General features: G+C 36.7%; 1 protein-coding gene across 1 annotated transcript; it reads left to right on the top strand.

Annotated features, from left to right (window-relative positions):
- Nucleotides 1–2,263: 2,263 nt before the first annotated feature.
- On the top strand, nt 2,264–21,307 carry LOC132101318 (cAMP-regulated phosphoprotein 19-like). Its single transcript, XM_059506185.1, has 3 exons — nt 2,264–2,419; nt 15,608–15,727; nt 19,471–21,307. The coding sequence occupies exons 1-3, from the start codon at nt 2,375–2,377 to the stop codon at nt 19,639–19,641; spliced, it is 336 nt and encodes a 111-aa protein (XP_059362168.1). The 5' UTR covers nt 2,264–2,374; the 3' UTR covers nt 19,642–21,307.
- Nucleotides 21,308–23,292: the final 1,985 nt, after the last annotated feature.

Genomic DNA, 23,292 nt, shown 5'->3' with positions numbered 1-23,292 from the left:
ATTGCAAGTATGCATCAAGTGTATCATTTGTGCTCTTTAATCCTCCACAATCCTTTGAACACATTCCAATTTACAAAATAAGAATTGGAGGAAAACATGGACGTGCGTCTCAATTTCCTCCATAATGAAGCCAAGAAAAATTAATCCAAAATATCCCAGATATTTTTTATTGCAAAGAACAGGAACATACAAATAATAACAATGAAAATTATAAACATAAAAACAAACATAGGAGATGAATGAAGATATTTTTAATTTTATGTATGTTAAATGTTTCCATTAAAATAAAAATGCTAATAATACATTCTAGATCTTTATTTCTTTTGTTTTCATAATACAAGATAACATCCTTTAAAGTAAAACAATAATGCATATTCATTCATTTCAGTGATGTGAGGTTGAGCTGCATTATCAAGGTCCCACCCAAACCACCGCAGACACAATCACAAGCACACAATCATGGCTTGTCCAATTAAAATAAAATAAATTCACTAAATGAGATGAAGGCTAAATTTGTTTTGCTGTATGCCATCAGTTAATCACATAACAGTCCTTAAAGTAAACCACTGGAGAGAGTTTGACTCCTAACCCTAGGGTTGTGGGTTCAAGTCTCTGGATGGCAATACCACGACTTAGGTGCCCTTGAGCAAGGCACCGAACCCACAACTGCTCCCCAGAAGCCGCAGCATGAATGGCTGCCCACTGCTCTGGGTGTGTGTTCACCGTTTGTGTGTGTTCACTGCTGTGTGTGTGCACTTTGGATGGGTTAAAGTGTAACTAAACCCCTGCTCAGAGCCTGACTCCACCCACTGACAATATTTGAAAAATGCTGAAAAGTGGGCAGATCACAGCGGAGATAGAGGGGACGAACCTAGGGCGGGGCTGAGCGAGTGCAGCGTGATTCTGAGACCCGCAGTGACGGATTGATTGACAGCTGCTGTCAGAGACGCTAAAATGGACAGTGACTGTAGTGACGCAAGTAGCTTTGCAACAGAGCGATCATTTGAAGTAGAGGACTTTTCTCCCCCACTTTCACCTGAAGTGGAGGGTGTCGAGGTGTCTGTTCATATTAATTCCAGCCGCTGGCTCAAACTGCGGTCTTAACTCCCTCACCGCGTCGCTTTTCAGCGTGAGCTGTATGGAGAAGCCCATTTCCACCACCATTGCGTTGGAGAAGCAATCCCGTGTAAAATGCAGTTTGCACACTCGAGTTCTAGGCGGGAACTTGCGGTCTTCCAGCCCAAGTGCATGCAACCACTGGCTCCTAATTTTAAAGTCTGCTGGTAAACTATGCAGTCCAGCAGTGCTGTCACAACTAGCAACACACCTCTGTACCATCCTGACCACTGTACTAAATACAGATAAATCTACGCTAACTTGAAGATCTAAATAACTATATAATTGCTATGCTAAATAGATGCTATAATAGTCTATCCTTGACTCGTTACCAATACTCGCAATTCCAGCTCCTGACTCACTACAGTGATTTTAATGGTTTTATACTGCCAAGGGCGTGGTAGCTCGTACCAAGGGGCGTGGTGAGCTGGAAACTGCTTACGTCACCTGCCACCGCTTACGTCACTTGCCACCGCAACATCCAATAGGAAAAATCAACTGCAGTAGACACCGTTCAACCTGAAGAGGGCAGCACTCACACGTTTTTACACCATATATTGTAGAATTAAAACACTTTATACTCATATGTCAAAAAAGTTACTCGAATCAATGAACAGCACTAATAAAGCCCCATTCTTATACATCTTTAACTAAAAAAAGTTGGTTTAGGGTTTAGTTACTCTTTAAATGCAGAGCACCATACTTGGCTGAATGTCACTTTCACTTCATTTAGTGACAGTGTATTAAAAGGAAGTGAGACATAGATTTGTTTAGTTTTTTAATATAAAGTTTTATTTTATTATTTTTTTGCTCAAAATTATTTTTTAAATATTATTTGACATTATATTATTAACGTCGTGACCGTGGGGGAGAAAAACCTCCATGACACTGCCATGCAGACTTGACAGACCAGCTCATTCTATCGTTTAATGCGGAAGAGAACTCTAAACTGAAATCCTTAAAAGTACTGCTGGTCAAGGAAGCAGCCTTAATTTTTCAGCTTTTGGACGAAATTAAACCACGTGTGTATGCTCGTCCAATAAACTGTACGTTACGTAATTATTATTCATAAACATTGCCTGCACCTTAACAACATTGGGAGCACGTCACCTTACGTGATTAATATTCATGACCCCTCCTTCACCATAGTAGGATTAATGCATTCGTGGGCGGGCTATACTAGAATAGTCTGCAGAACAGTATTTTAGGTTGTTATTTCTAAACTAATAATCAACACAGACCCATTATATTAGGAAAAATGGAGGATACAAGGCCTGAGGAGACCAATGTGGAAGAGCAGAAAGTGAGTATATTTGAAGATTATGAAATCAAACCGTTGCAGTGAGTCAAATATCCGCTATATAACATTACCAGTGTGACGTTACACAGACTGTAAGTCAGATCGAATCGAAGACCCATCGAAAAAAAAAGCGATTTTCGCATAAAATATGCTGTAATATCCTTGGTAGATCTAATGATTGCTTCATGTTCTGTCTCGTTAGTGTTTTTGAATATTGTCAAAGCACTGCTGATCTCCACAGATGTATAAAGGCCTTCTACCATTAAATACCAATATTCTGATCTAATCGTTGACATTACCAGCTTTTTAAATCATTTGATAGATAAATAGACATATATATGTTGAGATGTGATCAATAATAATGCTGCAGTTGGTGTGTTATTTCTGGATTGAGTTGTGATTCTGTTAGCTTGCAGTTAGCATGTGAAGCTAAGTTTACTGTTGAACAGCATTTTATGTTCTGAGCTTTTAATGTGTTTTATAACCTGCATCTTGTCTCAGTCTGTGTACGTTACATCAGCTGAGGGAGATCCATATGAATTTACATAAAGAGCTTAGAACTAAAAATTTTTTGAAGCACCATACAATAAACAAAAGAGCACCATGATTCCATTGTAAATAAGGAATGAATTCCTATGTTCCCAAAAGTTCCAGTTAATGTCGTCCTACAAATGAAATGATGTGGAATTGAAACGTTTTAGCACTTTTCCATGGCAGATATTGATGTAATATAATAATAATATTTAAATATAAGCTATTATTTGACAATTAAGCATATTGACACAAGCTGTTGTTTTGAATATCAACATAAAGAAAAACATAAAGAAGTTGTCCCGGCTACTAGGCTATCGCATGTGAATATCCTGCAGGTAGAGATCATTTTATAGCCTTTTCTCACAGCAGATAGAATAATTTTGACGGTGGATTGTTATCCGGAAAGGATTCTGTGTGTTTATGAAACACATGTGAATGATATTAAATTATATTGCAGGTATAAATGTGCTTCTGAATACTTATAGCCTGGGATTACACAAGATTTGTATTTTAAAGACAACCCGTTCAAAGGGAGCATAATTAGCTTTTTGGGTTAAAAGAATTTCTTAATTTGAAGAATCTTTAATAGGTTTGATATAGGGCTGCACGATCATCGTGTTCATAACCAAATGCGATTCATCTGCGATTATGATGTGATATTGTGTAGCTTGTCAGTGAAATATATCTCTGTGTAGTAATTGCCGCTCCATTTGAAAGCAGGTGATGGACATTTGCTACTATAAGGCCAAGATCACAGAATCAGCTTTACTGAAAAGACACGCATGACAATCGTATGCGATTAATTGTGCAGCCCTAGTTTGATGTGATATGAGCTAACCATATAGCATGATTTATTGTAATGCTTTTTTCCTCAGTTGGTAAGAACAAACGTGGCCGACTTGTTACGTACTTGTTCAGATGACAGTACACGGTGAAAATTTTTGATTAGGTCAAGACGTAGGCTAGAATCTGCAATGTGAAGTACAGTAAATATCCACACTGGTGACTGACTGCCACACATACTCCTCAAAACATTAGATTCATTCATGCTGGAGCCGTGCCGGCGCACAACCCACACAAGGAGGATAATTCCACAAACAGCTGCAATTGCAGTGTTTCAGACAGAGATGATGACAGAGGCAAAACTTACGGACTGCAGCTTTAATTAATTGACAGTCTATCAGCTAATATTCAGCATATTTGACAGTAAAATATCATTGTGTATTGATTTTATTATTTTTCATCTTCTACTCACCCTCGAAGGATCCTAGGTTTATGTGGCTTTCCTCTTTCAGAATAATCCAATTTAAGTTATATTAAACATTTTCCTTGCTCTTTCAAGCATTTCAATGGGGTAAAGTGGGTGTTTGTTGTCAACCGGTCAGAAGACGTGAAATAAAGTGCTCGCATCTGTAATAAACATCCCTCGCACTGCTCCGGGGGGTGAATAAAGCCCCCCGTAGCGAATTCATGTGTTTTTGTAAGATAAATATTCAGATTTCAAATTTAATAAACACTTTTTTTTCCCACTTCTGCTGACTGGGAAACCGGAACATGCTTTGATGTAAACAAGCACGCATGAGTAGCACATTCACTCTCTGACCAGTGTTGCCAGATCTTGCGAGACAAATAAGCAACCAGGCCTGTGAAAACAAGCCCAAAACAAGCAACTTTTTCTATGGAGCCCCCTTAGGTTCTGGGAAGAGAAAAATAAATAAACTGTGTGCTAGGGCTGTCAAAATTGCTCAAAAATGATGTTCGAATATTCCCTCTAAAAAATACACGAATATTCGAACTATTCGAACTAGAGATCAACCGATATGGGTTTTTCTATAGCCGATGCCGATGTTTAGAGGTCAGGGTCAGCCGATGGCCGATATGTGCTGCCGATTTTTAGGGCCGATATCTTGAAGTTTTCCCCTTCATTTGCATGCAAAAATGTCACACTAATAATAAGTGGATGCACAACATTTCTTAACTTATCATCATTTATTGAGCACTGACTTGAACCATCTCTCGAATCTTAATTTTGTGCACTGCACGGTATTAAAATAAAAAATCTATCCGAAGTTAACCAAACAAAATCAATAAACTGACCAAGTATTAAATATATAAAACAGGTAATATATATATATATATATATATATATATATATGTATATATATGTCAATCATTTACATAAAAGTTTTGGAGCATTTATCAAGTAGAATTTTTCAAGTTTGTTGGAACATAAATGTAAACTTAAATATACATTTAAATAAATACAATTTTAAAAATAAAAATCTGAAAAATATAAATAAATAAATATATAAAAAATAAATAGTAGTGCTGCAAACACACTAGCAACCAGCAACATTTGTGTTTGGTATAAATGACACAGAACATGTAAAGTGCATTCTAATTTCAAACTTACATCGCAGTCTGTTCATTATTAAAATAAAGTACAGTCAATCAAACATTTAAAAGGTTACACTGGTCAGTTTAAATAGACCGTATACCGGTCCACTCTGCTGTTATGCCAAGGACGTTTTTGCTCATGTGAAGATGATGATCTTTATCGTCTAGTTTACATTAAATAAATAAAAAATATTATAGTTTAACATTCAGATACATTGCGAATATGGAAACATTTGGATATGTGCAGAACGAGACCAATAACCTCCAAATACATCTAGCCAAACCCGCGCTCGCTCGTATGGATCGGATCATTTTTCGGATCAGCAAAAAAAAAAAAAAAAAAAGCCAAGACAAATAAACATACGTTTTGTCTTTTTTTATTAACATTAAATTATTAAATTAAAATATATGAAATCAACTTAAAGTGCACATAATATCTTCTTTTTAACATAATAGCCCGACTTCTCATCTTCCAGTGTGCTGTGATGAAGTGAGCAGTTATCATCACAGAGCTCTCCGTCCCCCTGGACATCCAACCTTCTGTCGTGAGCGCAACAGAGGATGCTCGGGATAGTTCATCCACAACTTTTTTCTTCTCCTGTTCATAAAGATCTGGCACAATCTTTTCACTCTAACCTCTTTCCTCATCATTATATCTGACAGGGAATACAAAATGCACGGGCCGTTCAAGCTCCTCCGTTCCTCCACTCGCCATGACCACTGAGTGTGGACTAAACATGCGCAACTTTTTTTTTTTAAAAAAAATCAATCCGCGGGTCACGTGTGTGCCGAACCGAAGATATTGATCCGAACGGATCACGGATCAATGATGATCCGTTGCACCACTACTATAGTGTGTCATTTGAAAACATTGCAGATGCGTTTTAAAATACAACAACGAGCACCACGAAACCATTTAAAGAGGCGCATTCAGCGGTCTCCTTGACGGGAAACAGTCAACAAAGTAAAATGATCTCCAACGTATGGCGCGCTCTCTTCATTTTATCAAATGATCATAATCACATCTATTCATTTTACAGTCCTGCTACTAGCATTTTATTCAGACTAAAACCCCTTTAATTCGGGTGAGAAAGCTTTTTTTCCAAGTGGCTTTTGCACATAATAATAATACCGCTGCAGACACATTTTGCAGCATTAAAGTAATTAATTGATCATTAATTTAAACGACGATCGATCATGGAAATTATCGAATATTGACATCCCTAAATACAAATGAGTTGGATGGAAAACTGGTTATTGTCTGCATCAAACCATGCCTCCGAACAAATGTCATTCACCGTTCTGGGCAGCTCCAGGACAGCTGTCTCTCCGAGCACGCTGCTGTCTGTGAGCGGGGCGGAGTAACGTCAGAGACAGTTTACTTTGGTAACTTCACGCTGCAGTGTTTGTTAGAGCTGCCAACTTCTCCACCCCATTTACAGAGTGAAATTCTCTGACTACCTTTATCTCCCAGGACTGCTGTTGAATCTTCCAAAAGTTTTGGCTTGGGGTGCTTCACATGCAGTGGCAGCAGCAGCACTTTCCACCGCACCAATAACACGGGGCTGCCCGCCGACGTGCCTGAATTTAAATCGGCGCTACTAAACACGGATATCGGCCGACCGATATATCGGTCGACCTCTAATGCGAACATCTGGTTGCGCATTACGTCAATAACAGGCTAAAATAATACAAAGAGACATAACTACTTGTATAGATAGTCTATTTAAGTTTAAACATATATGACAACGTATTACCTACACAAAAACAAGGAAATCAACTAATGGCCAAGACTGCAGACCTCACGCTCTCTCACCCTCACGTTCTCTGCGCATAATGGTTTAAATGAACAAACAAATTTTTGTGCAAGCAATTTAAGGTCGCGACTGTCCCAAATATAGCAGGCTTCATTCAGTGATTGAAACAAATATTACTAATATTAATTGAAGTTTTACAGCATATAGAACTGACATTGAATGCTCCGAGCGAGCTGTGCTGTGGTAAACATGGAACTTTTCCTTGACATGAAACGATAAATAATCAAACCTCGGATCCATTGCTTGACAGAACTCCCCGAGGCGTGCCCCATCCGCGATACTGATCGGTCTCATGTCCTTACAAATGAACGAAATTATTTTATCCGTTATGGCCTCTTGTCGTGTTGCAGACAAAGAGCTTGCGGCGGGCGATGCAAAGTAACGTTAAGTGTCAAGAGTCAAGACGTGACTGTTTAGCTGGAGTTCCACACATTATGCCATGCTCATTTGGGTGCACATTTTTGAGATGTGACCTCATGTTGCTAGTGGAATGGTATGCTAACTGTATCTTAAATAGCTTGCATACAACTTTGTCTCGCGGGTCAACAATTTTACCTCATTTTCTCTGCTGCGGTCGAGTTGGGCTCTGCACTTTCTGGCATCTTCCATGAAGACACGTCAACTTTCAGCAGTGATGCTGTGCCACACAGTACGACTCCTGTGAGGCTGTGACCTGTCCCTGAACCCTCAGGCGCGCTAGCGTGCCCACTCGCAAAGCAGACAACCACGCCCCTACTACCGCGGGCCTTTTTTTTCCACTTTTTGTTTTTTATTCGAATATTAATTTTCACCTTCGAAATTCGTTTTTTTAAAACTATTCGAATACATATTCGAATTTAGAATATTCGTTGACAGCCCTACTGTGTGCACGGTTTTACAATTCGTGGGGACGGATTTTAAACTGTGGGTACAGATTGTCAATTTAAATCCATGTGGACAGATTGGTAAACTGTGCGCAGTTTTAGAAAACTGCACACACGGTACAGTTTATTTATTTTTCTCCCCCCTGAGCTTCAGGACAATGACCACAAGAGGGAGTTAAACCACCTTTTAACATTATTTAACATTATAAAACTGATGGGATATCAAATATAGACTGATGTACCGAGTACATTATATACACAGTAAACATCTGATAATTAAAATTTGCGCACATAAATAAATATCATCCTGAATTCACAAATTCTTTATTACTGCAAAATAAAAACTCTCCTACAGTCCAGTCAATCACCATCAGTCGCCACTCGCGTGCATGTATTTAAAGTTTACGTCACTCACTGACGACGTTTTCCTAACCAGAAAAAAACTGATTGCCCTGCTCTGCCTCTGATTGGGGAGTACTCGTTGCCATCTGGGTCAGAGTCAATTAGAAGCAGGATGTGGGTGGGAAAAAACTCTGCTGTCTCCTGTGTGTATGGGGAAAAGGGAGGGACAGAGAGAACAGGCTAGAACTCCTACGTTTAAATAACATATAGAAAATATCTGCTTGATTACTTATTATGGAGCTGGGAACAAGCCCAAATAAGCAACTACACTTTAGAAACAAGCCCAAAAAAACACGACCCGCGACTACCAATATTTGTAAGTGACTTTACAGAAAAACAAGCCCAAAGTCACGTATTATACGCGGACTTGACAACACTGTCTCTGGCACTAAACTGCAGAAAATGCAGCCATTACACTGGAAACCCCATAAATAAAGAATCTGCTCTACTTTCTAAAGCATATTTAAATAGCCATAAAGATTTGTGGATTTGATGTGTTGTTCATCACCGTGCCAAATATTTAAATATTTAAAGACTTAATAGGCTATTTATTTTTAGACTTTTTTTTTTGAAGCACCATACAATAAACAAAAGAGCACCATGATTCCATTGTAAATAAGGAATGAATTCCTATGTTCCCAAAAGTTCCAGTTAATGTCGTCCTACAAATGAAATGATGTGAAATTGAAACGTTTTAGCACTTTTCCATGGCAGATATTGATTTAATATAATAATAATATTTAAATATAAGCTATTATTTGACAATTAAGCATATTGACACAAGCTGTTGTTTTGAATATCAACATAAAGAAAAACATAAAGAAGTTGTCCCGGCTACTAGGCTATCGCATGTGAATATCCTGCAGGTAGAGATCATTTTATAGCCTTTTCTCACAGCAGATAGAATAATTTTGACGGTGGATTGTTATCCGGAAAGGATTCTGTGTGTTTATGAAACACATGTGAATGATATTAAATTATATTGCAGGTATAAATGTGCTTCTGAATACTTATAGCCTGGGATTACACAAGATTTGTATTTTAAAGACAACCCGTTCAAAGGGAGCATAATTAGCTTTTTGGGTTAAAAGAATTTCTTAATTTGAAGAATCTTTAATAGGTTTGATATAGGGCTGCACGATCATCGTGTTCATAACCAAATGCGATTCATCTGCGATTATGATGTGATATTGTGTAGCTTGTCAGTGAAATATATCTCTGTGTAGTAATTGCCGCTCCATTTGAAAGCAGGTGATGGACATTTGCTACTATAAGGCCAAGATCACAGAATCAGCTTTACTGAAAAGACACGCATGACAATCGTATGCGATTAATTGTGCAGCCCTAGTTTGATGTGATATGAGCTAACCATATAGCATGATTTATTGTAATGCTTTTTTCCTCAGTTGGTAAGAACAAACGTGGCCGACTTGTTACGTACTTGTTCAGATGACAGTACACGGTGAAAATTTTTGATTAGGTCAAGACGTAGGCTAGAATCTGCAATGTGAAGTACAGTAAATATCCACACTGGTGACTGACTGCCACACATACTCCTCAAAACATTAGATTCATTCATGCTGGAGCCGTGCCGGCGCACAACCCACACAAGGAGGATAATTCCACAAACAGCTGCAATTGCAGTGTTTCAGACAGAGATGATGACAGAGGCAAAACTTACGGACTGCAGCTTTAATTAATTGACAGTCTATCAGCTAATATTCAGCATATTTGACAGTAAAATATCATTGTGTATTGATTTTATTATTTTTCATCTTCTACTCACCCTCGAAGGATCCTAGGTTTATGTGGCTTTCCTCTTTCAGAATAATCCAATTTAAGTTATATTAAACATTTTCCTTGCTCTTTCAAGCATTTCAATGGGGTAAAGTGGGTGTTTGTTGTCAACCGGTCAGAAGACGTGAAATAAAGTGCTCGCATCTGTAATAAACGTCCCTCGCACTGCTCCGGGGGGTGAATAAAGCCCCCCGTAGCGAATTCATGTGTTTTTGTAAGATAAATATTCAGATTTCAAATTTAATAAACACTTTTTTTTCCCACTTCTGCTGACTGGGAAACCGGAACATGCTTTGATGTAAACAAGCACGCATGAGTAGCACATTCACTCTCTGACCAGTGTTGCCAGATCTTGCGAGACAAATAAGCAACCAGGCCTGTGAAAACAAGCCCAAAACAAGCAACTTTTTCTATGGAGCCCCCTTAGGTTCTGGGAAGAGAAAAATAAATAAACTGTGTGCTAGGGCTGTCAAAATTGCTCAAAAATGATGTTCGAATATTCCCTCTAAAAAATACACGAATATTCGAACTATTCGAACTAGAGATCAACCGATATGGGTTTTTCTATAGCCGATGCCGATGTTTAGAGGTCAGGGTCAGCCGATGGCCGATATGTGCTGCCGATTTTTAGGGCCGATATCTTGAAGTTTTCCCCTTCATTTGCATGCAAAAATGTCACACTAATAATAAGTGGATGCACAACATTTCTTAACTTATCATCATTTATTGAGCACTGACTTGAACCATCTCTCGAATCTTAATTTTGTGCACTGCACGGTATTAAAATAAAAAATCTATCCGAAGTTAACCAAACAAAATCAATAAACTGACCAAGTATTAAATATATAAAACAGGTAATATATATATATATATATATATATATATATATATATATATATATATATATATATATATATATATATATATATATATATATATATATATATATATATGTCAATCATTTACATAAAAGTTTTGGAGCATTTATCAAGTAGAATTTTTCAAGTTTGTTGGAACATAAATGTAAACTTAAATATACATTTAAATAAATACAATTTATAAAAAATAAATACAAATATTTAAATATTTAAAGACTTAATAGGCTATTTATTTTTAGACTTTTTTTTTTTTTTTTTTTACATTTTAATCTGGACTAAACATGCCCCTAGATATTGTTTGAAAGTATTTTGATTCTTTATTGTTCAGTCACACTTTACATTAGGGCTTCATTAGTTATCATTAGATAATTCTAGGGGTTGCACGACTACTGATTTCTACTAGTCGATTTTTTTATTTAAAAAATACTTGAGTAACTCGACTACTCGTGGTTCATGCTACTGTAAATGAAAATACATTAATTGTCAATAAATGCTTATTAATTCATAGCCTTATGCAACAATTACATATATAAATTGTCAAAACTATTATGACATTACATATTTAAATTTTCATGTAACCAGTATTTGTATATTTTGTGTATGTAACAATCACAACATTTTTCAGATACAACGTCGTACAGTACTTGATAAGACCGTTATGGCCATCTATTTTTTCATAGCTATCACTGAACTGAACTGAAAAGAATGCCGTGTTAAACTAAAATAATTATTAATTTCTAAAATAATATTTATCATACAAGCAGAGAGATGTCATGACAAACATTTAGTGATCATTTAAACACGACTGAATCAATTCAATGCGCACATTTTTATTACATTAAGTCTTTAAGCGAGTCTTAATGTTTAGTGAACTTCACTAAACAAATGTGCGTGTGCCGCGGAAACCAGCAAAAGATAATGATGCAAACATGTAGGACAAGTAGAAAATGTATCCATATCTAAGTTGATTATTAGCCTGCTCTCTCGAGAGAACTGGTTTTTGAGAGACTGAGATGCGCAGCGCGGCTGTTTGATTGGTGAGCGTGCTGTGCTTAATCCATTCATTCGTATCTAAAGCATTGCCTTTTAAATATATACAAATAATAGAACATGTATGATGTATTATTATAGGTGATCTTACTCTTGCCAAGCTCTGATTTCTGAGAGATGCACGGAGAGGCAACAGCAATGCGGTGTTTGATTTGCGCTCTTTTCACTCATAAAGTTTACATTTGATTCACTTCACACTCGTGACTTTAGAGGTCTCTGTATAATATTGCGTTGATCCCCTGACTCGCCTGTTATCTAGCAAACTCCGGACTGTGCCAGCTTCAGCCAGGTATTCAAGCAGAATTATTCATTGTCTGTTATTCATTTTTGAAGCCATTATCCGTGCCATTCGGAATAAGGTATTCGGCTTCAGGCACACCCCTATTTACACATTTTACATGCAACATAGATAAGGTCATAGAAAGTAACAGCTACACGCAATATTGTAATCCTAAAATTCACGTCGTACTTGCAAACTCTTTGTACGCATTATGGTTAATGCATGCTCGAGTAGTTAATTGTTTCTGACAGCGCCAACTAGGGCTGCATGATATTGGGAAAAAATGACATTGCGATATTTTATTTTTCTGCGATCTACCGTATATTGCGATTTGAAATCTAATCAATTTTTTTCTTACAAACAAAAATGGGGTGAGCACACTGCCATTCTCATTTTAAATGATTTAAACATCGACACCATCGTGTCAATTGATTAATATGCGCAAAGGAGAGAGAGCAAGACAGCGCTCGTGTTGTTTGAAGTAGGGATGTGCACGGATAGTCGAACATTCGAATATTCGTTCTGCTCTAATTATTCGATAAATAAAAATGATATTCGAATTTCGCAAAAAAAAAAAAAAAAAAAGTTCACAATAAAACCTAATTTGGTCACTTTCTGTGATTCTCCACGGCATATTTGAAGGTGTATGCAAGCAAAAAATAATTAATGAATGATTAAGGGGCCATTCACATATCGCGCCTAATAAGGCGTGGAAAAGGCTATGCGCACCGCTTTCTCCTTCTTTCCAAAGCGCTCGGGCAGAAGCGCTCCTGAGGCGACGCGTTCTCTCCATGAAGACGGAAATTTCAGCAAAGGATAAATGGATTTGCAGCACAAAAAAAATCGCTTTCAGTAGCTCTGCTACTAAATTTATTTCAAAATGGCAATCCATATACAGCTATGATCAGCTGTTCCTTCATCTTGGCTGAGCTTTCAACGTTGTTACAGGAAAGGATGAAGCTGAATGTTTAGTTCTTGTCACATGACCTGCGGTGCGCTTGTAGCATTCTGAAAGTTGAGATGTTTTTAACTCGATGCTGTGCGGACGCGCCTGGAAAAAACGGGACCGCGTCGCACTGCGTGCGCATCGCGACCGCGTCGCTTCCATTATGAGAAATACATTGGAAATAACGAACTTGAGCATGCAAAAGACGCGATATGTGAACGCCCCCTAAAAGAACTGCGGTCTTCTACAGTACTTCAAATATGCCGTGGAGAATCACAGAAAGTGATCCAAGAACATTGTTGCAGCATCTCTCAAGCAACGAATAAACACTGCTAACTTGGAGAATGCAGTGAAAACTCCTCTTCTCGCGTCTGCCCTAGACCCTCGGCACAAACATCTCAGGTTTCTCGATGAAAACATGAGAGAAGTAAGAAAAAAAAAACTTTTTTGAACATTATCAGAACATTTTCCTTGATGCGAGTGGTGCGGATGCAGTCGCCACGATGAAGAATATGCAATGCCCACTCGTCGGAAAAGGCTGAGCCAGTTCTCCAGCGATGATTACAGAGAGTCCAGCCGAGACGAGTGGGAACAGTTCTTGCTGGAGCCATGTATTCCACTGGATGAGGATCCCATTCAGTGGTAAACGAAAACACGAAGCGCTTCACAAAACTGATTCGCTTAGCAATCCGTTATTTGTGAGTCCCGACAACGTCTGTATCATCAGAGCGCGTTTTCTCCACGGCCGGCCTTATTGTTAACAGACTAAGGAGCCGACTTTCCCCCGATCATGTTTACATGCCCGTATTTCTTAACAAGAACATTTGAAACAATAGAAAAAAAGCAAAAAAGATTTGCTGACAGTTTACAAGTTAAGTGTAAGCTACATTCTGTACAATAGCCTAATTGCTGCAGGCTGCTTTACGTTTTTTCTTTGTTCACTTTTTTTTTTTTTTGCTTTTAATCTGTACTTTTGTTTGTTTGCACGCATTGTTAAAGGTTTTCAGCTACAAAACACGATGTGTAATGTTCAAGCTTATTGTAAGCTTGTTCAAAATGACGAAAACAAATGTTGCTGAAAAATAACGTCTGACTCATTAAACTTAATTTAAATAAATGAATATTCGAATATTCGTTTTTTGTGAGCTCAAATATTCGAATGTGATATTTGTGGAAAACGCCCATCCCTAGCATGAAGACTCTCTCTCTCTCGCGCTCTCTCGTGCGCGCTCGCTCTCTCTCTTTTTTTTTTACAAAGATCAATAACTTCTGTAGCAAATGTAACTATTTCTCAATGTGAATGTCAATGCATTAACTAAGGTTAACTAATGAGATCTTATTGTAAAGTGATACCTGTTGGTCTTTTTAGTTCTTTTGCACTTTAATCTGTGTAAAACTTTTAACTTCATATATTCTTCTGTATTGCTTTATTGCACCGTTATTTTTGTTATCAGAAAAAAGTTATTAAACCTGTTATACTGTATTATGCCTGTTTTTTTTTTTACTTAATTGCAATACTGTGATAATACCACATACCGTGATAAAAGCATTAGCAATTAATTGCAAAATGAAAATTTTATACCAACATATCCCTACCGGACAAATGAACAAAACAAAATGCTGATCACAAATTAGAAGCACTAAACAAGCATTTGTAAAGAAAAACATCGGATGATTTCGAAATAAGACAAGATTTGGTTTTCCTTTGCTAAAGTACGGAAACTTTGTTTCCTTTGCTCCTACATTTCCCAGAGGTGCGTGTGCGATGCATACGTCTTCAATCTTCTGCCTGCACATCAGATATGCACACTTTATTTCACGTATTCTGAACAGTTGACTACAAACACCCGCTTACCCCACTAAAAGGCATGGAAGAGCAAGGACAATTTTTAATATAACTTCCATTGGATTATTCTGAAAGAGGAAAGTCACATACAGCTAGGAGTGTGAGTAGCTAGTGTGCGTAGAATATGGACAAATTTTCAATCTCGGGTGAACTAACCCTTTAAGGCGCACGTGGTCCATGTTGAACATTATGCTTTCTCCAATTTAAGAGCTGCCTAGGTTGGTGTCTCCTCGTAATAAGACCATCTCTGCTTTTTTATTTCAGAGACTTTTGGGAAAACATCCTTTTGTTAATCTTTTGAGAGATTTTCAATTTAAATGGTGCCGGTATGGCTCAAATGTGTGACATTAATTTGTGTGTGATGTGAATGTTTTCTCTCAGGAGGAGGAGAATAAGGTCTATCCAGAGAAACTGGAGGAAGCCAAACTGAAGGCCAAATACCCTCACTTAGGTAATAAACCCGGAGGATCCGATCTGCTCAGAAAAAGACTGCAGAAGGGGGTGAGATTCATTCACACACTCTCTTTCTTACCACTCATATTGGTAGGATGAATAACTGTGTTAGAAGAGGAGATACAGATCACAGGGCTTCATCACAGCATCATGTGACTGAGTCATGAGCCACAGATGGCATTAGTATTGTGAGACAACAGACACGAGTTCTGGGGTCTCATTTATAAATGTTGCGTATGCACAAAATGGGCATAATAGATCCATACGCAATTTTCCACGCACATATCGTGGTTTATTATTTATTATTATCATTAAAGGAGATTAACACTGAAATTACATAATTTTACAAACAACAATTATATAATTTCATTAACGATAAACATAATTTTCCTGTGACATTATTTTTTAATGACAGCGAGGAGTACTGTAGGTGCACAATAATTAATCTTTAAACTAAACTACAGATCACATGTTATGAGAAATATTTTAGCGAGAACAATGATCGATGATGTGCACTTACTGCGATATTATGGCGGACACTGCTTGATTACTGTACAACCACAGCTGCATGGAGGTGTTAATGTCGTGTAAAGTCATCTCTACAACATTATGAAAAGTACCACTATATTTGAAGGATAAAACTAGGAGGAAACAGTCAAATTTGCATGTTTATTTTTAAAATACTTTGTCAGTGACGCGCCAAATCAGACAATACACTGCAATAAATATAGGCTTATCTGTTTCCACTAAAATAGCTAAAATATGTTTATCTTATCAGCAAAACTGCATAAATGTAATTTGATTTGAATTGTTTAAAACAATTGAAATAATATTTGGCCAGTGTAAAAGAATGAGATAACTACTAAAACATATATGAGAACTACTTTTACCATTTAGTTTTTATGGATATTTTCATATATTTATTCTAAAAATAGCGAGGATACTATTTCCATACTGTTTCTGTTTTAAACATGGTGTCACGTGCATGGGAATTCGCATGGAAATGATATGTAGATGAGGTTATGCATAGTAAAACTAGGCGTTGTAAGCTCCATATATGGTGATTTCGGGGAGGAGTCAAGGTAGAGATGCAGGTACGCACGTACGCAGGTTATATAAAGGTTATTTAAAGCCTTTTCTTTTTATTAGAAAGTGTACATTATCTTTTGAGTCAAATCCTTACTTTTAATCAGTGAATTCTAATAATAAGATATTTTACAAAGCAAATTAAATCAGTATCAGCAAAATTATTATTTGCAATACAGAGGAAACACAGAAGCTGCTTCTTAAGTGACATTTAGATGTGTTTACACACAGTTTAATGCAGAACATGAATACATTTAACCTGCAGTTACAAATGCACAAATAATATTTTGATATATTAAACTAAACGTTGAATACTGATATTTTAGATTATTTAAAGGGTTTAGTCCGAGAGCTCTCAGTCCCTCCATTGAAGCTGTGTGAACGGTATACTGTCCATGTCCAGAAAGGTAAGAAAAACATCATCAAAGTAGTCCATGTGACATCAGAGGGTCAGTTAGAATTTTTGGAAGCATCGAAAATACATTTTGGTCCAAAACTAGCAAAAACTACGACTTTATTCAGCATTGTCTTCTCTTCCGTGTCTGTTGTAAGACAGTTCAAAACAAAGCAGTTTGTCATATCTGGTTCGCGAACGAATCATTAGATGTAACAGGATCTTTTTGAACCAGTTCACCAAACCAAACTGATTCGTTTGAAACGGTTCGCGTCTCCAATACGCATTAATCCACAAATGACTTAAGCTGTAAATTGTTTTAATGTGCCTGACACTCCCTCTAAGTTCAAACAAACCAATATCCCGGAGTAATTCATGTACTCAAACAGTACACTGACTGAACTGCTGTGAAGAGAGAACTGAAGATGAACACAGAGTCGAGCCAGATAATGAACAAAAGATTGACTCGTTCACGAGTCAAGAACCGGTTGCATCGGTTTTCGGATCACCAGTACTTCTTTCGGACACTTCGATTCAATAAACCGATTGAAAAAAATGGTTCACCGGTTCTTTTGCGCTCAACGTAATGACGTCATTGGCGATGATTGCCCTTGATTCAAGCCTTCGGTTTACTCGCGCTCATAACACTAGCACAGAATCAGTTCAGAATCAATCACCAAAATATTCAGTTCGATTCAGACGCTCTGTGTGTCAGTCTGCTTCACAGCTCCTCGGTTCTCGAATCGGACGCGTCTGATAGAAACGGTTCTTGACTCGAGAACGAGTCAGTCTTTTGTTCATTATCTGGCTCGACTCTGTGTTCATCTTCAGTTCTCTCTTCACAGCAGTTCAGTCAGTGTACTGTTTGAGTACATTAATTACTCCGGGATATTGGTTTGTTTGAACTGAGAGGGAGTGTCAGGCACATTAAAAAAGTTTACAGCTTAAGTCATTTGTGGATTAATGCTTACTGGAGACGAGAACCATTTCAAACACTTCAGTTGGATTTGGTGAACTGGTTTAAAAAGATCCGGTTACATCGAATGATTCGTTCGCGAACCAGATATGACAAACTGCTTTGTTTTGAACTCTCTCACAACAGACACGGAAGAGAAGACAATGCTGAATAAAGTCATAGTTTTTGCTATTTTTAGACCAAAATGTATTTTCGATGCTTCAAAAAATTCAAACTGACCATCTGACTACTTTGATGTTTTTCTTACCTTTCTGTACATGGACAGTAGACCATACACACATTTTCAATGGAGGGACTGAGAGCTCTTTGACTAAATCTAAAATATCTTAAACTGTGTTCCGAAGATAAACGGAGGGTCTTACGGGTTTGGAACGACATGAGGGTAAGTTATTAATGACAAAATTTTGCTATTTGGGTGAACTAACCCTTAAAGTAATAAAAATATACTTTAAATGTGTAATTAAAACCACCAGTAGGTGGCAGCAAGTCACTGCAAATCAGCAGCTCTCAATCCTGGTCTTCCTTAAATTAAATTACACTAGTCAACATTGGAAGTGGATCAAAAAAGTTTAAAAGGTGTCCTAATACAAGAATACATTTTGGTCAACTTTAATGAAAGGTTTCGATCCACTTCAAATGTTGACTAGTGCAAAACAGAAATGTTATTTTAATAAATAGTAATAATATTAAGGATGTCACTAATGATTATTTTGGCAATCGAGTAATCAGATAATTGTTTGTGGTAATAAAAATAGACCTAAGCAAACAATGTACATTAAAATGACACATTTAATAGCAATGAGGCAATAATAATTGGTTCAAGACAAATAATCATATGGTTTTATTGAACAAAACTGTTAAAATACATAATACAATAAAATAAGATAATTATAAGTTATGTACTTAATGTATTATCAAATGCTGAGAGTTTTAACACTTGACAGTGCTATCTGATCTTCGTTTAATGTTAACTAAACAATTAAAATGTCCACTTAATCTTATATTTAGCCACTTCTTTATGATAGAAATGCTACAACCACTGTCATTCTCTGAACAAGAACATGGACATCAAAACATTCAACTTGTTGGATCGAGGGTTTAAACGCGTATTAAGAAACTATTTAATAAGATATATTTGTATTTGCTATTTCATATTATTTAATATTTGGCAGTGTTGTTTTTGTTTTACATTTTTTCATTCCCATTCAGTGGCTCAAATATACTCATGTATATAAATAGTCAGACAAGATGTTTGCTTTGGAACAGATTGAACACATTTACTGTGCTATAATTTACTCATGCCAACAAGTTCTTCTGAACTGCTTCCTTTCCTAGCCAAAGTACTTTGACTCGGGTGACTACAACATGGCGAAGGCCAAGATCAAGAACAAGCAGCTTCCAGCAGCGCAGACAGAGAAGACCGAGATCACCGGAGACCACATCCCCACTCCTCAGGACCTGCCACAGAGGAAACCCTCTCTGGTGGCCAGCAAACTGGCTGGCTGATACCTGCTGCTGTCCTTCACTCCACACTCCCACTTCCTGTCTCTTCCTCATTTATCTCCGATCCTGCATTCCCCCCCTCATCCTTTATCGTTACCTGTCTTCTGAAAATACACTGAATATTCAAGGGTTGCAGATGTTACAGAGCTGTACTGCCGCACTGTGAGATGGATTGGGTCGTGGCTCCAAAGGGGGTGAAGTTCTCAGAAGACTTCTGATATTTTAATGTGTCGTAGTATGTAGTTGAAAGTGTACATATTTGCTAGTGAGTGAGGGCAAACAGCGTTTTAGGAGATGTTTTGCATCTTAATTGTAATCATTCCTGAATTACCCACTGCTTAAGAGGACTAGGTCACCCAAAAATGAAAATTCTGTCATTTAATCAATGCGTAGGACTTTGTTTCCTCTGTTGAGCGCAAAGGAGAAGTTTAGTGGAATGTCAAAGCTGTTTTTTTTGTTTTTGTCTTCAAACAAAGAAAGTCTGTAAAGGGAAATTAAAGTAGAGCTCCAGTAATTACAAAGCAACTGTACTATAAGTTGTCCGCACAGATTCAATCTGTAGTTCTAACAACCATTGAGGTCCACCAGATGCGGACCTATTCGAGGTGTATTATAAAAGTTGCCTAATAATAGTTGATGTTGTACAATGCCAAGCTATCAGACTTTCTTATCTGAGCTGAATAGTGCTCATCAGTGTCATAATGACTTGGATGGCCAATCAAATCAGAGTAGGCATTACTGTTACTGGTTAAAGAAAACGAGTGTGAATTCCAGCATTATTCAGTTTTAATGGACAAAAAGTGTGATGTAACTAGGTCAACAATTGATATTTGACAACTGTGTATCTTGAGTTCTGAAGCCATATGTTAACTTTGTGTTTTTGTTTTGAAGTGTCAGTAGTACTTACACTTAATTCAAAACCTTCAAATGACAAATTAAAATCAGTCACGAGTAATTGTTGCAGTTGCATTTAACGCTTATGCAAAAGCACCATAACATGTAGGTTTGAATATGCATAAGCGTAAATGAGTTTTGGGAGAATTTTTAGCAAATTACAACTTAAGTTAGCACATATAGCGTCAGAAGACTGAGATCTAAAGAAAGTCATGTGTGGCTGGAATGAGTAAACTGTGCCAGAATTTTCTTTTCGGGGTGAGCTTTTCCATTAATCATGGAGTTAAGTGCTTGAATCGATAATGAATTGAAAGTAACTTCTAATAATGTGGTTGATCTGCACCGTTTCTTTCATGAGAACGCTTCTTTTTTTTTTGTCATGTTTCAGCTTTAATTGGAGGACACTTGGTTAGTCATGTTTGATAGCATGAAATGCAGATCTCTGAGACTGCTGTCATCTTGCCTTGTACCATAGAGCTTAAAGCCTTATAAAGATGTAGTGCCAATGCACAGATTGGCAAGCAGTTCTATAATATCACACATCATTTGTGTCTGGTGGTAGACTCCAGGCAGTGAGGATGCTTCTCCACTTTCTGGTGTATAATAAACTCCATGTGATCTTCTGTACGTTGTCTTCTATGCAGAGGAGAGATACAGTCGGCTTCTCACACCACATTTTCGCACTACAGTAAACTGTCCACGGTTCGCATGAGCATAAACTGTGGCCGCTTTTGAGCCATTTTGACTTGTAAATAAAATAGTTTTGCAAACCTTCTGTGCTTTTGTGTCTATTTTGTATGTGACATTATCTAGGCCTATTTGTTTATTAACATATCTCAAATAACCCCAAAAATAAGTGCATATTCAATTACAAATATGGCAACACTACTATAAGGTCTCGTTAGTAGTGCATTAACTAAAGTAAACTTAATAACCAATGTATTTGTTTGTTAGTGTTAGATAATATAAATTCTGCAATTCATGTTCGCTCAGGTCCATTAAATAATATTAAGAGATCCAACTTTTAATGTTGATGTCTTGTATGACAAATGTTGAAGTAACTTTAAGGTTAATAAATGCTCTTGAAGTATTTTTCATTGTTAATATTAACTGAATTAGGGAACTAATGGTAGCAAATGGAACCTTATTGAGTGTTACCACAAAATACTGTTTATAATAAATTTTGCCTTTTAGTAAACAAATGTGCAAGAAACTTCTGCCCAAGTCTTGTTATTTAATTTAATATGTGTTGGTGGGTTTTGAGGAAATGTGTATGGAAGCCCGTTTCCGCCACTGAATAAAAAATAAAACAAGGTAATTGCGAATTTTTCGCAGAATTGCGAGTTCTTGTAATTCTGACTTTATAACACGCAATTGCGAGTTATAAAGAAACTTTTTTTAAATATAAGTTTTTAGTTTAAAAAGAAAATCTCGGAATTTCGAGAAGAAAGAAAAGAATTCCGAATTGCGGGTTATATCTCACAATTCTGGTTTTATGACTCACATTTCTGAGAAAAAAGTCAGAATTGTGAGATAAAAAGTCGCAATTACCTTGTTTTTCTTTTTTATTTAGTGACAGAAACGGGCTTCCATACAGAGAAGGCATCGTGAAGAGGAACAGTAAACATTCCAGTATGAGTAACCACTGGCAGCAGTATAATCCAGTGTCCTTATTTGAATTCTATAGCAGATATAGCCAGCGTGAGGTTCAGAGATGTTAAGATGTTAAGAGATTGTAAACAAGTTTAAGAAAACACATTGGAAAATGTGGGTTTTAAAGATCTGGGCTGACAACTCAAAATCTTATCAGAGAGTGTTTTATAAATTACCGCTATTGTGTCTTAGAATGAGAAACGCACCAGCAGAGGGCAGAGTGGACACATAATATACAGTGTAATAATATACGTTTGGATCTTTTTTTTTCAAGGCCGTTAAATAATAATAATAATAATAATAATAATAATAATAATAAAAAAACAGTAAAACTAATATTAAAATTTTTAATGGCTGTTTTCTATTTTAAAATATTTTTAAATGTAATTAATACACAATGCATTTTAAAATATATTAAAATTGAAAACAGTTGTTATATGTAAACAGTTATTAAAAGTTCAATTCAAAACATTATATGACGCATATGCAGCAGCCATGAAAAGCATAAGCATGAATGAGATTTGAGAGCGTTTTATAGCAAATTACAACTTAAGTTGTTAGGCTACATGGCCAAGACCAAATAGAAGAGCCAAAAAAATAATAATAAATAAAAATAAAAACAAAGTAATTTGCGGTTGCAATGGAATGACATAAAGGTGAGTAAACTGTATCAGAACTCTCTGAGTGAACTTTTCTAATAGCCAATATTTTTATTGTCTCTATTAATGTGGTTGGTTTGCGCCTATTTCTTTTTCTCATGTTTGTCTAGTAAATGCAAAAATAAAATAAAAGTTAAATTAGAATTTGAATAATTTAGGCCTACTATTAAAATTTAAAATAGCAGTTATAAATTCCGTGAATTATAATGTAGGCTAATAGTGCTAAAAATAGTAAAGTGAGCATTCCTGTGCCGTATATTAGTTTTATTATTGTTTGTAGATAAATAGACTGATAGATAGAGATAACTGGTTGGATGCCAGTGTATGGTGGTCCAGTGTTGTCCACCAGAGCGCACTCTTGCGTCATTTTTTTTTTCTCGGTCATGGCAAGCGCGTTTTCATTGACTCATTCAGTCATTCTCTGCATAGATCGCACCCAGAACGAGCA

The sequence above is a fragment of the Carassius carassius genome, chromosome 23 (genome assembly GCF_963082965.1).
Source record: "Carassius carassius chromosome 23, fCarCar2.1, whole genome shotgun sequence".
Lineage (NCBI taxonomy): Eukaryota > Metazoa > Chordata > Actinopteri > Cypriniformes > Cyprinidae > Carassius > Carassius carassius.
This window is presented reverse-complemented; position numbering and strand designations above follow the sequence as displayed.